Consider the following 14,868-nt stretch of genomic DNA (forward strand, 5'->3'; position numbering starts at 1 on the left):
TCCACCGCACAAAATAAAAAATATATAAAAAAAAAAAAGTGAAGGAAAAGGAGTGTAACAGGGCTGAAACCTCCCTCAGGTAAACAATGAGAATCTCCCCCATCACAGCTGCAGACGCACACCTGCGTGACGCCTTTCATTGGTTTCTTTCATTTGACAGTGACAGTGACTGTGTGTGTGTGTGTGTGTGTGTGTGTGTGTGTGTGTGTGTGTGTGTGTGTGTGTGTGTGTGTGTGTGTGTTGGGATATGTGGTTTACACGGACAACACGCCGGACATTTCACCTGGGCTCCCCGGACCTAAGGGTAATACGGGGACTATGCCAAGGTCCTCATAAATCAAAGAGTGTAACTGCATTTGTTAGTGTCTGAACAACATAAATTCTCTTTTTCTTTGAAAGTCCTTATTTACCACTTGACCTGATTTTGAGTGTATGCCAGTGTATAGAACAGCGACCCCACAGCTGGGTTATATATTGCAGTTTCATACACATTTCTGATACACACGGTGCATTTTGGCGGGCCGTCTTGTGATTGGCTGGTTTGCGCACGTGGGCGGTAACAAACAGAAGTCGACGGGAAGCTCCGCCCACAGCACATGGCCCAGCTGTCGCTAATTAAATACCTAATGGACCACACCTCGGAAGTGTCAGCTCGACGTCGTTGGGTTTACTGGATTAAATACATACAGGTAATAATTATATTTATACATATAGTTGCATTTTTGCATGAAGTGTTTCCTATTTGCAAGAAATTGTAACTTGTAACTTACAATTACTGTAAAATGCTATATATTTACCACAATATTAGCTGAGCTAGCTTGAGTGGCTATCAACATGTCCTGCTCATTAAGCCTCGGGCTATAGAGGTGGAGGACAGCAGGTAGAGATGAGGACAGAAGTAACATTGCGAGCAGGTCAAATTTGGTAGTTTTGTTTTTAAAATGAAAGCTAGCTAGGTTAAGTTGAGCTGTGGCTACCGCATGGCTTAATGAGCAGGGCGAAGCTAGTTAAAGCCTTAACTTTTACTACAGACATTGTGTTTGTTTTATAGAATTAAATATTTTCTTAGTAGCCCAACATTATTGTGTTTAAATATGAAGTTGCAGTGACACAGGAAGGCTGTGATATCATTAATATGAGTACTTTCAGGCCATTAAATAAATGTAATGTGTTTATGATGTTCTGTTAGTGTACTAAACCTGTAAGATAAATTAATTGGTACCATAGTAACCAACCACAATGATCAATATACAAAACATGAGGGGCAACAGACCTGACAGGTATCATGTGCTGTGTGTAGAGTGTTATTTAAAAAAAAAATAAATAAATAAAAAAACCGGGTTTTTATCTTCTTGACTTTATTTAACTAACTTTGTGAAATTGTTAGTTCTCATATAAGAAATGCTTTAACCATAGAACATTTCACATACCAAAATACTGTACATTTTCCATCAAGCTTTCAGGTGGAACATGATTTTTATAGCTTTTGTTAGCACCACCTAACCAGCACACCATAGATGATACTGACCATTACAGAATGTAAGAACAAAAACAATGAAGTCATCAAATGCTGTGTTCATCAGAGTGTAGTTTTCATAATCCACGGTCTACAATATATATATATATATTTTTTTTTTATACAGGGCCTTGATGATGAAATGTCTCCAAAGATGTGTTGTACCACAAATCCCCCTTCCACAACTGATGATACTGAAGAGGTATGTCCTCACAAAAGATAGATTTTTATTAATATCTTGCACTTGATTGTTAATATCAGAAAAGTTGTCAGTGAGTTTTAAAGCAAGGTTTTCCTGTGTCTTTCTGTCAACACTAGAATGGTTTCTTTTTTTTTATTCAGATGTCAAATGTCCTCTCTAGTGTCACGCTCCCAGGACTTTCTCTTTATTGTCCTTTGTCTCTGTTTGATCTTCTACAGCTGACCACTGAGAGCAAGTGCACCCATACAGCCGTCAGCCACCCGAATCAGACTAGTCCAGAGCTCGGCCCACTCACCAAGGTTGGAGAGGTAAATTAAATTTGATGTACAACTTATTTGTGGCAAAATGTTAAATATGCCAACCTATTTCAATATATATGTGTGTGTGTGTGTGTGTAGTCACCTGAGTAGAACATGCTTTATGTGGACAGTCGCCTGAGTAGAACATGCTTTATGTGGACAATGGAATGGAAGGACAGTCAGTATAATATCTGAGTGTATGTGTGTGTGTGTGTGTGTGTGTAGTCACCTGAGTAGAACATGCTTTATGTGGACAGGCGCCTGAGTAGAACATGCTTTATGTGGACAATGGAATGGAAGGACATTGTCTAAACATGCTTTTTCAAGCTTCAGTCAGTATAATATCTGAGTGTATGTGTATCTAACACTGAACCCCACCCAAACATGACTTGGGAGGTCCATACAGTTTAGAGGGTCCCGTCCCCAGAGGCATCACTTTGGTTTTTAAGAACACTTGGACTGCCTGCATTGGATCTGTATGTTGGTTTAATGTGAATGTTAAGTTGTTTAATTACATGTAATGGAAAGGCACCCATTCAACAGCACTGACGAAAATTCATGACAAGATGTCATTTAAAAGAATCATAGCAAATCTAAGAACTATAAAAGGACTAGCACCTCACTCCATGTAAAAGCTTAGTCAATTATTCTAGAAGTGCAATCATTCTACGGAGTTGGCTGACAATAGATAAACAACAAAGTAATCAAATGCTGTATTCATCAGTGTAGTTTTCATAGTCTACAGACTGTAGTCATGTGGCCTGTTCAGCGACTAAAGAACCGTTTCAGAGACTACATGTTTTCCACAAAACACTCACTGAAATACAGCCATGATATCTTTTCACTGAATGCTACACAGGGAACATCTTGTCTTCAAGATATTTATTATAATTGATCTTTTTTTGTTGTTTATTCCTTTTTACAGGGCCTTGATGATGAAATGTCTCCAAAGATGTGTTGTACCACAAATCCCCCATCCACAACTGATGATACTGAAGAGGTATGTCCTCACAAAAGATAGATTTTTATTAATGTCTTGCACTTGATTGTTAACATCAAAGAAGTTGTCAGTGAGTTTTAAAGCAAGGTTTTCCTGTGTCTTTCTGTCAACACTAGAATGGTTTCTTTTTTTATTCAGATGTCAAATGTCCTCTCTAGTGTCACGCTCCCAGGACTTTCTCTTTATTGTCCTTTGTCTCTGTTTGATCTTCTACAGCTGACCACTGAGAGCAAGTGCACCCATACAGCCGTCAGCCACCCGAATCAGACTAGTCCAGAGCTCGGCCCACTCACCAAGGTTGGAGAGGTAAATTAAATCTCATGTACAACTTATTTGTGGCAAAATGTTAAATCTGCCAACCTATTTCAATATATATGTGTGTGTGTGTGTGTGTAGTCACCTGAGTAGAACATGCTTTATGTGGACAATGGAATGGAAGGACATTGTCTAAACATGCTTTTTCAAGCTTCAGTCAGTATAATATCTGAGTGTATGTGTATCTAACACTAAACCCCACCCAAACATGACTTGGGAGGTCCATACAGTTTAGAGGGTCCCGTCCCCAGAGGCGTCACTTTGGTTTTTAAGACTGCCTGCATTGGATCTGTATGTTGGTTTAATGTGAATGCTAAGTTGTTTGGTTACATGTAATGGATAGGCACCCTATTAGTTATACTGGGCTACATGAAGTCAGCTCCTGGCACTGAGGCTAACCACAAATTCTCCATCTACAATTAAAAAATATGAAGAAGGTATATCTTCATATAGGATATGCTTTAAATAAGCTGCATTCAAACATTCAAAGGAAAAAACAAAAACTCAGATAATATCTACAAGGGCTAATTTCTGTACAAACCTTCAATTTCAATCTCATCCAGTGACTTCCCCTGCATGCTGGAAAGGTTTCCTTTCTCCATTGACAAAAGGAGTTTGGAAATCTTAGCCAGTTGTGTTGTGGGAACTGGTAATCTGTAGAAGTCGCGGTGAACACAAATGTGTTCATCAGTGTAGTTTTCATAGTCCACGGTCTACAATATTTTTTGTTTGTTTTTTCCTTTATACAGGGCCTTGATGATGAAATGTCTCCAAAGATGTGTTGTACCACAAATCCCCCTTCCACAACTGATGATACTGAAGAGGTATGTCCTCACAAAAGATAGATTTTTATTAATGTCTTGCACTTGATTGTTAATATCAAAGAAGTTGTCAGTAGCCGCGTTTCCACTGTCGGGCCAGGGCCGGGCCGTGCTAGTGCGTGCCAGGGCCAGTCGCGTTTCCACTGTCACTTCCGGGGCTTGATCGGGGCTTACTCGGGGCCAACGGCCAGGATTTCTGGCCCGTCGAATACCTTGGGCCAAAGCGGGCCAGCTCGGGCTAGAGGAGTGGTTACCAACAGAGGAGGAGTTTACCGTTGAGAGACGGCAGCGCCGGATGAATTCTGTCAGCATTTAAGACTTAAAAAAAAAAAAATTTAAATCGCGTTCATGTTTGAATGCCTTCTGTTTGTGATGCAAAAGACTATGCACGCTAGCCGTTACCATAGTACACATAGTAAACGCTTGAAGATACACATAGTAAAAAAAAAACATAGCGAATGCTTGAAGAAATCAGACCAATCTTAAAGGCTATCACAGTCATGTTTTTATTTGATCTGTCAGTAGCCTACGTCTCGTCTCTTTAAACCGGACTATCAAAAAATAAAGTAACTTTTTTTTTCGGGAGCTTCCTCTGTTTCTCTGACTGAAAATATCTGTATGGGAGTCGAGAGAGTGCTAAAGCTCCTCAGGTCGTATGGCATATATTTGTAGAAATGATCATTTTTTCTAAATGTGATGGATTATGTCCTGTAACTAAGTTACCAGATAAAGAAACAGACGCGACTGAAGAAGTAAGTGTGTCCTCTTTCTTTTGTGAAATAGACCTAACGGTAATTTATTTCTGAGTGACTAATGTGCAATTTTCACATAAATTAATTCATTATGATCAATGTATCACTTTTTATTGTAAACCTGTGGTAAAACATCGATGCTTGGGTTTTAAATATTCAAGTAGCTGCTAAACAAACAAACAAAAAAAAGCTAGCAAACGGCCGCTTTTATCGTGTTTGTTTTCAACGCTGTTTCCAGTGATTTCTGATTAGTTTTCTGATAAAACTTCCATTTGTTGGTGAAATGATGGGTTAGTGTGACGTTGTCCCAGAGAGGCGTGTTACGGGCGTGTTTTAGTGAAGCGCTGTGGAGCTTCTGGCCCGACAGTGGAAACGCATGCCCGGTGCTATTGGCCCGAGGCTATTAGCCCGGCACGGCCCGTTTAAAGCCCTGGCCCGGCCCTGGCCCGACAGTGGAAACGCGGCTAGTGAGTTTTAAAGCAAGGTTTTCCTGTGTCTTTCTGTCAACACTAGAATGGTTTCTTTTTTTATTCAGATGTCAAATGTCCTCTCTAGTGTCACGCTCCCTGGACTTTCTCTTTATTGTCCTTTGTCTCTGTTTGATCTTCTACAGCTGACCACTGAGAGCAAGTGCACCCATACAGCCGTCAGCCACCCGAATCAGACTAGTCCAGAGCTCGGCCCACTCACCAAGGTTGGAGAGGTAAATTAAATTTGATGTACAACTTATTTGTGGCAAAATGTTAAATATGCCAACCTATTTCAATATATATGTGTGTGTGTGTGTGTGTAGTCACCTGAGTAGAACATGCTTTATGTGGACAGTCGCCTGAGTAGAACATGCTTTATGTGGACAATGGAATGGAAGGACAGTCAGTATAATATCTGAGTGTATGTGTGTGTGTGTGTGTGTGTGTGTGTGTGTGTGTAGTCGCCTGAGTAGAACATGCTTTATGTGGACAGGCGCCTGAGTAGAACATGCTTTATGTGGACAATGGAATGGAAGGACAGTCAGTATAATATCTGAGTGTATGTGTATCTAACACTGAACCCCACCCAAATATGACTTGGGAGGTCCATACAGTTTAGAGGGTCCCGTCCCCAGAGGCATCACTTTGGTTTTTAAGAACACTTGGACTGCCTGCATTGGATCTGTATGTTGGTTAAATGTGAATTCTAAGATGTTTGGTTACATGTAATGGATAGGCACCCTATTAGTTATACTGGGCTACAAGAAGTCAGCTCCTGGCACTGAGGCTAACTACATATTCCCCATCTACAATTTAAAAATATGAAGAAGGTATATCTTCATATAGGATATGCTTTAAATAAGCTGCATATAAATAAGATACGCTATAAATAACAAAATGCAATAAAAGGGTAATCATATGTATGAGGTAAATTAAATGTCACATTGGTATTGGATTTAAAATGATTGGATATCGACATGTAAATATGAAATATCTTTCTGTCCAAACTATGTGGCTTAAATATAAAATATCTTTGTCCAAACTATGTGGCATAAATAAATACTACAATTAAATTTTTCGCCAACAGTGTCAAAAACACCGCCTTGTGTGCGCAACAGTATCCTCCTTGGACAAGTGTGTTCGTTGTGTGGGACCCGTATCTTCCTTCAAGTGGCTTGGCTATCGATGCACAGGTTAGATATTTAGTGAATTAGTATAGAGTATATATGTGTTGTGCTCTAACCACTTAAATAGACCTGCAGTGTTAACATTATTTTACTCAAATGTGTTCCAGTTTGTTCAGGGGTCTGGCATAAATCCTGCCTCAAGCAAATTAAAAGAGATGACTTTAACAGCACAGCACAGGTGAGTATCTACTAAGTGAGTGTTGAACTTGAACTGTCTATAACAGTGGTTCTCAATTCCAGTCCTCGTGACCCACTGCTCTGCACATTTTGTAGGTCTCTCTTATCTGACACACTCAGTTCAGTTCATGGAGTCTCTCCTAACGAGCTGATGATCTGGTTCAGGTGTGTTAAATAAGGGAGACATACAAAATGTGCAGAGCAGTGGGTCATGAGGACTGGAATTGAGAACTACTGGTCCATAAGATTCAATCACCATGTCAAATAATTTGCTTTCTCACCAATTCAGGCGCAGCAGTCTCCTAAGGCTTCTGAGGATGAACTGCTGTCAGATCAGGACAAAATTCCACATCCAGAATTGGACCAAATATCATCTGATGATGCTGAGGACATGTCTGACAAGGAATACATACCTGATTTGGAGTCAGAATATGCTTTGTCACTACTTGCCAGTAGAAGAACTGAATGTGGCATTTGTGCCATAAATGTCTTCCTGTTTGCAAGACCAACTTCAATGAGCCACTACAGAGGACATGATTGTTTGCATGTTCATGCAAGCCAGTGTGGAGCAAAGCACCCTGAGTACCTTAGGTCAACGCAACTCAGGAAACATGTTGCCACACTCTCACAAGTCCTTAATTTAAAACACAATGAACTTGATCAGGTTGCAGGTTTCCTGGGTCACGACATCCGTGTTCACCGCGACTTCTACAGATTACCAGTTCCCACAACACAACTGGCTAAGATTTCCAAACTCCTTTTGTCAATGGAGAAAGGAAACCTTTCCAGCATGCAGGGGAAGTCACTGGATGAGATTGAAATTGAAGGTTTGTACAGAAATTAGCCCTTGTAGATATTATCTGAGTTTTTGTTTTTTCCTTTGAATGTTAATTTATAATCATCTAGACTTGGCGTAGTCAGCATCCCTTTCCAAGAAAAAAAAAACACCTTTCATGTCCAAGTATGAGTCGAGGACTACTATTCAGAAATATAAACTTAAGTCTACAGTATGGCTGGACAGTAATTCAAAATTATGTTTGTGTAGGTGCAGTCGAATTACTTTAAATATTAACCTAATATCAGATTGTGTAATCATTTATCTTATGTGCTCATGGACCACATTAAACATAAACGCAGGTATAATAGCTCAAAACTACTCAAGTAAAAATAGTTACTTTGCAAAAAGTGGCAAGTACAAAACCAAGTACTATCTTTTCCTTATTTGATGTGGCTATTTCAACCACAGATTTTTATGTCCAGCTATTTATGAGAGTTTTACCAGAGCTGTAAACTATTTGAGTAAATGTAATTAGTAACAGTACAACTACAAAGTAGCCAAAAAGTTATGCAATTACAAATTACATTTTGCATGGCACCTAACTTTTTCTGCAGCAGTTTGTTTTTGCTATAAAGAAGTGATATTTCCATCTAAGTGGCATTGACTGAACTATATCTTGTGCGTTTTGCCCTTACTCACCCAAACTTGTCAACAAGTCTACTTTACATGAATGCGAGTGCATTAGTAGGTGCTAAATCGCAGACGTTTGATTTAGATGAAGTCAGGACTGCAGCCAGTGATGAGTCCAAAACCAGCACATCCAGTGCAAGTAGACTTTGACTATTTAATTTGACTTAACATAATTTTTTTTTATCCACATTATTGACAAGGCCTTTTTGAAGGATATTGGTTTACGTGTGGCCTTTTTGTGCACTTGAGCTTAACTGAGACTTGAGAGTTTGTAGACGTTTAAATAGATAGTTCACCCAAAAATGACAATTGTCATAATTTACTCACCCTCAGGTTGTTCCAAACTTGTCTTTGTTCTGCTGTACTAGTCAATGGCTGGCAAGATCTGCTTGGTTAAAAATATATAAAATATCTATCTATGTGTACAGCAGAACAAAGAAATACAGGTTTGGAACAACTTGAGGTTGACTACATGAAGACAGAATTTTCATTTTTGGGTGAACAATCCCTTTAAGAGGCTGTTGTGTCGACCCTGATTTATTAGACTATTGAGGTGTTCAGTTTTATTTAGATTTTAGAAAATAAACATGAATTCTCATTTTACAAATCAATTGTTTCTTATTTTCACCTGCCTGTCTCAGGTGTCAAGGACTAGTGCATCTTTGAGCCTAGATTTAGTAGAAGTAAAATACTAAAGTATTGTTAATCACTTTTACTCGTATTGGTAACTTGTAATAGAGTAATTTATGCTGCAAGGTATCTGTCTTTTTACTCAAGTATGGTTTTCAAGTACTCTTTACACCTCTGAGTTTTACTAATGCCATTTTCCAGATGAGATTGCGTTAAGTGATGCTGAAGACAGTGGGAGCGAATCTGATGACAGCAACACAGATCTCACCGCATCAGAGCTTGGAACTGTGGAGCCTATGGTTTCTGACTCTACAACCACAGAGCAAGACCATGACATGGGAGACTTTGGTATGTTAACTCAATTCATAGTCACTGCTGATAAAATGTATATTTTCCTGTGACAAAAGTAACTTGTTAAATTGTTTTCAACAGGATCAGTGTCATTTGTGTCGTCCACAGTAAGTGAGAGTGTACCTCCCTCTGAAGGTAAGATTCAGATTCAAGAGGTTTATTGTCTATGCACAGAAGAAACACAGTGGTTTATACCCTACAATGAAATTCTTATTTTGCCCAACTCCCTTAAAGGGATACTTCACCATTTTTTCATATTAAACTGTTATTCCCTTAACTAAGATGAGTTGATGCATACCTCTCTCATCTCAGTGCGTGCACTCAATCGCTCTGGCGCGCGGCGACAGTTTGATAGCACTTAGCTTAGCCCAGATCATTCATTAGGGACCAAACAGAAATGAAGCTAGAAGCGACCAAACACCTCCACGTTTTCCCTATTTAAATACAGTTACACGACCAAGTATGGTGACACAAAATAAAACGTGGTGCTTTTCTAAGCGGGTAAAAAGGATAACTATAGTGTATGGCGGAATAGCACTGGGAGCACTTCGACTAGGTGTAAAAAGCAGAGCCGGACAGTAACGGAGTACATTTACTTGAGTACAGTACTTAAGTACAATTTTGAGGGATCTGTACTTTACTCGAGTATCATTTTTGGGGAGTACTCATGACTTTACTCAAGTACATTTGAGAGGCAAATATTGTACTCTTTACTCCACTACATTTCTATCCATAACCGTGAGTACCCGTTACTTCTAAAAAAGAAAAAGAAAAATCTCGGAAACCCTCAATTTGTTGTTTCCCTCTCAAACGTGATTGGATTGTGCAGGCGCCACTGATTGGGACAGCCTATCAGCAATCACCTTCAGCTTTCCGCCAAAGGTCAACTCCATGGTCAGATTTAGATAAGAGACGAAACCATGGATGAAACAATGGATGAAGACGCAGCAGGTCCGTCCCGGGAATGTGCCAACCCGTGGCCCCACCTCACCAGACTATTTCAATTTTCTGAACAAGTTAATGATAGTTTTCGCTTCAAGTGTTTGCTGTGTTTACCAATGTAAGCACTGTGGCAGTAGTAATGCAATATTTAGAAAATGTACTCTTGATACTCAAGTACTTTTAAAAACAAGTACTTCAGTACTTTTACTTAAGTAGACATCTGACTGTAGTACTTTTACTTGTACTTGAGTAAAATTTAGCAAGGGGTATCTGCACTTTTACTCAAGTAATGAAGCTGTGTACTCTGTCCGCCTCTGGTAAAAAGTCACGTTGGTTCTAATGACAGAAGTGAGAGGGAGAGGATTTTTCAAGCGTGACTTTTTACTGCGCCAAGTCGAAGTGCTCTTGAGTCCCAAGTGCTATTCCGCCATACATTATAGTTATCCTTTTTACCTGCTTAGAAAAGTGCCATGTTTTATTTTGTCACCATACTTGGTCATGTAACTACTCGTGTAACTGTATTTAAATAGGGAAAACGTGGAGGTGTTTGGTCGCTTCTAGCTTCATTTCTGTTTGGTCCCTAATGAATGAACTGGGCTAAGCTAAGTGCTATAAGTGTCGCCGCGCGCCAGAGCGATTAAGTGCACGTACTGAGACGAGAGAGGTATGCATCAACTCGTCTTAGTTAAGGGAATAACATAGTTTAATATGAAAAAACGGTGAAGTATCCCTTTAACATTATTATGCACGTCTTTGTGATGTATTCAACTATCAAAATGCAAGAGTAATCTTAAAGAAAGAGATATAAATGAATAGCCCTAAATTTAACTGTACTGCATTTGTACAAAACATCTTGTCTGCAAGGGAGCATATACACTTACTTTATTATCAGGAAATGTATACTGAATTTGAGGTAAAAGTAAAGTTACCTCCTCCTCTTCACATGTTCTCTTGATTGCCCATGAGTATGTTCTATTAATTCTCTTTTTAGCAAGTTGGTTAAAAGACTAAAAATGAATTGGTCTTGATGACTGAGTCACAACATGCCACAAAATCTGGAAGATTAAGAGGTTAAAAGTAGTATTAAGCTGATTGTTACGTACAGTTTCAATATCAAGACTAAACTTTCAGACCAAGTTCCAACACTATTTAGTTAATCTTATGAAATCAGATTTAAACTGAGAATCAGACCTTAAACCCCATAGTCTTTGTTTCATTTAAAATACGGTGTGTTGAAGTATAATGCCAAAATTACTTAAGACATGTTACTAATTATAGTATTACTTACTGCAATTAATTCAAATAGCAAAAGGTTTGGCCACATAAATAGATGAACAGCAGACATTCTAATAATACTCCATATTGTCCGCACTCTAATGTGGGCTAGTAAAGTTGGTGAAATCACATCGAGTGAGACACCAACTGATACCCAAAGTGAATTAAGAAAAGTAAACTGCAATTTCTTGTCAACTGTGGCATTAACTGACCTCATGTTTTGATGGCTTAAACTGGACAACACATTTAGTGATCTATTCATTTTTGTTTGCCTATCTTCCAGGGAAGTATGCTGATGAGGAACATGGATCCAGAAGAGTGGCAAAGAAAGTGTGGTCTAAGGCTGAGGTCGCTGCAGTAATGCGACACTTCAAAGGTCATATAAGCAGGGGAAAACTGGCCACCAAAACTGAATGCAGTCACTGCAAACTGGTGGAAGACCCCGTGTTGGCACAAAGAACAGTGCAAAATATAAGGGACTTTGTTCGAAATAGAGGAATAGCTGCAAAGAGGCAGTCAGAAAAAGAAAAGATTTAAATACACTGACAATTGTGGTGGTGTTTCTATGTTTGTGTTAAAGGAACACGCCGACCTTTTGGGACTTTAGCTTATTCGCCGTATCCCCCAGAGTTAGACAAGTCCACACACACCCTTCTCATCTCTGTGCATGCCGTAACTCTGTCTGACACACCCACCGCTAGCCTAGCTTAGCACAAACACTGGAGGTAAACGGCTCCAGCTAGCATACTGCTCCCAATAAGTGACAATAACGCCAACATTCTCCTATTTACATTTTGTGATGTGTATAGTCACAGTGTGTATGAATAACAAGGTCACATGATACACAGCCATCTTCTAACCGTATACATACTGGGAACTATATTCTCATAGAATTAACTAGAAGACGAAGCACTGCTGGCTGGAGTGATTAGCACAACCCTCTGAGCGAACTCTCTGCTCCTCACCACGGGCTTCTCAGGTCCTGCGAGCAAATCCCTCCGCAGTAGCAGTGCTTCGCCTTCTGAGAATATAGTTCCCAGTATGTGTATGGTTAGAAGATGGCTGTGTCTCATGTGACCTTGTTATTTGTACACGCTGTGACTATACACATCACAACATGTAAATAGGAGAATGTTGGCGTTATTGTCACTTATTGGGAGCAGTATGCTAGCTGGAGCCGTTTACCTCCAGTGTTTGTGCTAAGCTAGGCTAGCGGTGGGTGCGTCAGACAGAGTTACGGCATGCATGGAGATGAGAAGGGTGTGTGTGGACTCGTCTAACTCTGGGGGATACGGCGAATAAGATAAAGTCCCAAAAGTCCAAAGTTCCTTTAATGTTTTAAATAGAGGCCGTCACAAAAGCAAACTGTAAAACAGCTTTTATTTTATTTTATATATTTTTTTATTTTTTGTTATGAGCAACCATGGGTCTTTTGAAGTTGGGTAAGAATGACTTATTTGACCTTTTTTGCTCCATTCTCATTGTCATGGCACTGGTGTTGTGTGACAATCTATTGTTTAGCTCTTACAGGCTGTTATCTGGCTGTTAGTCAGTGTCACCAACTAACAATGGTGATGTTAGAGTTGTGCAATAAAATAATAATTCAAGTCCCATTAATGCTTGGTGGTGTCAGGTTAATGTGTATTTATGTTAATGTGTATTTATGTTAATGAGCAAGTGACGTCATTGTCCCTTTAAAGTCCCAATAATGTTTGTTTTGGTCCTTATAAGTCACATATTCTTCAAAAAGAGAACTGTCTCTATAAACCACAATAGTTTTAGGGTGGTGTGTATCACGCTCTGAAGGGTGTATCTGAAGTCTAAAGTGTCCTGAATTTTTTTCAAATTTTTTTGAGTGTTTTAATCTAACTCTCATAGCTCTAGGACCTCAGGAAAGGGTAGTCCATCTAAACCACCACCGGGCCTGTTTGGAGAAAAAGTCTGGCTAATCCACATAAACCAGTATGTGTGTGTGCGTGCGTGCGTGTGTGTGTGTGTGTGTGTGCGTGTGTGTGTTAAGAGAGAGAGTATGTAGGGTGAGAGAGTAGAAAATGGAGAAGGGAGAAGAGTGAGAAAAAGAGGAATGCGGCTCTTGCTTCACTAGTTTCTCAGAATGACTTGCTCTCACCGTAATGTGTTCCTCACTGATATGTTCCCACTCAGGTTAGCAATAATTCACCCCCTCGTACTTAAACCTTCATTCAGAACCCCATTTTGTTGGATCACACATCATATCTGTAACCTCCTTGACTTCATACTTTTAGTAGTTGCTATGAAATGTTTTCTCTTTGAACAAATACGCAAATGTATTTGCCGTACTGTCAGGCTGTGATGAATGGTGTTTATGAAATCAAAAGGACCCTATTTACCTTTCCTAAAGCACATTCCAGGCCTTAATGTGCACAATATATTAATGCATGCTATTCCAAGGGGAAAAACTCATCAGTGTTCTGTTCTTTGCTGGCTACTGGTCATGTTAATAGCCAAACAGTTATTGAAACATTTTAAATTACTGTTGTAAGTAATTCTTTCTAATCAAGAATCTTGCCAAATGTTAAATGCCGGTAAATTCTACCCTTCAAAAAAAAAAAAAAAAACATTCATTAAAGATGCATTAAACTGATAAAATGTGACAGTAAAATGTTTACAATATTAAGCAGAAAGGATGAAATCCATGCGCTTTATAACGACTGCATATACAGTATACTGTAGGTCTGTAAAAACAGAAGAAAAACATAGCACATGCAAAGCAGACATTTAACAATATTAACTGTTTTCAACATTGATAAGAAATGTTTCTTGAGCAGCAAATCAGCGTATTAGAATGATTTCTGAAGGAGTAATGATGCTGAAAATTCAGCTTTGATCACAGGAATAAAACACATTTTTAAAAATAGCCTATATTAAAATAGAAAAGTAATTTAAAGTGTAATATTACTGTTTTTACTGTATTTTTGGTCTTAAGAGACTTCTATCAAAAACTTAGAATAGTAGTGTAAATGTAATGAGGATACAGCATATTTAGAGATTACATATGAAAGGTCTCTTGAGTTTTTTAAGCTGCAAAAATAAGACTGGATTTCCCCCATACATGTACTCTAACCATGTGTTCAGGAGCTGGATAAGGAGGGGAGGTCAAACCTAATTAAACAAGAGCCCCTGGTGTCATAGCACAGAGGTCAGTGCGTCTGGATAGGTGGTTCTGCATGATCCAGTGGGACAGAACTCATCCAGATAACAGCTGCATCTGAAGAGGACACACACTCGTCTCCTATAGGGTTCGTGATGAGGAAATCAGCAGCTGCCAGTGATCAACGTGATCAAAGTGGAGCATTCTGTAAATTATTCATGCTGCTTTGAGCTGCTGAGTGTGTGTTTTTAAAGTTAGATCCTGGCTGGACTGTTTTAAACAGCAAAATCATTTCTGTGAGCTTCTGCTAATATGTAAATGATGCATTTGCTT

The 14,868-nt window shown here is 39.1% G+C and overlaps 1 protein-coding gene across 2 annotated transcripts; it reads left to right on the forward strand.

Moving 5' to 3' along the window:
- Positions 1–459: 459 nt before the first annotated feature.
- On the forward strand, positions 460–12,058 carry LOC311303986 (uncharacterized protein). Of its 2 annotated transcripts, none has more exons than XM_084430785.1 (13): positions 460–689; positions 1,644–1,718; positions 1,937–2,026; positions 2,943–3,017; positions 3,234–3,323; positions 4,082–4,156; positions 5,519–5,608; positions 6,463–6,568; positions 6,670–6,740; positions 7,029–7,566; positions 9,039–9,185; positions 9,270–9,323; positions 11,689–12,058. In XM_084430785.1, exons 1-13 carry the CDS (start codon positions 597–599, stop codon positions 11,940–11,942), a joined length of 1,758 nt encoding a protein of 585 aa, XP_084286911.1. In that variant the 5' UTR covers positions 460–596; the 3' UTR covers positions 11,943–12,058. The 2 variants fall into 2 exon arrangements, with proteins under 2 accessions (XP_084286911.1, XP_084286912.1); XM_084430786.1 differs by lacking the exon at positions 460–689 and adding an exon at positions 1,446–1,539.
- Positions 12,059–14,868: the final 2,810 nt, after the last annotated feature.

This window comes from Rutilus rutilus, assembly GCF_951802725.1.
Source record: "Rutilus rutilus genome assembly, chromosome: 14".
In the NCBI taxonomy this organism is placed as follows: domain Eukaryota; kingdom Metazoa; phylum Chordata; class Actinopteri; order Cypriniformes; family Leuciscidae; genus Rutilus; species Rutilus rutilus.

Coding starts and splice junctions, on each gene's coding strand:
- LOC311303986 (XM_084430785.1), top strand. CDS start 597: ATGGCCCAGCTGTCGCTAATTAAATACCTAATGGACCACACCTCGGAA. Junction 6,741..7,028: donor ACTTTAACAGCACAGCACAG/GTGAGTATCTAC, acceptor TCACCAATTCAG/GCGCAGCAGTCTCCTAAGGC. Junction 9,324..11,688: donor GAGTGTACCTCCCTCTGAAG/GTAAGATTCAGA, acceptor CCTATCTTCCAG/GGAAGTATGCTGATGAGGAA.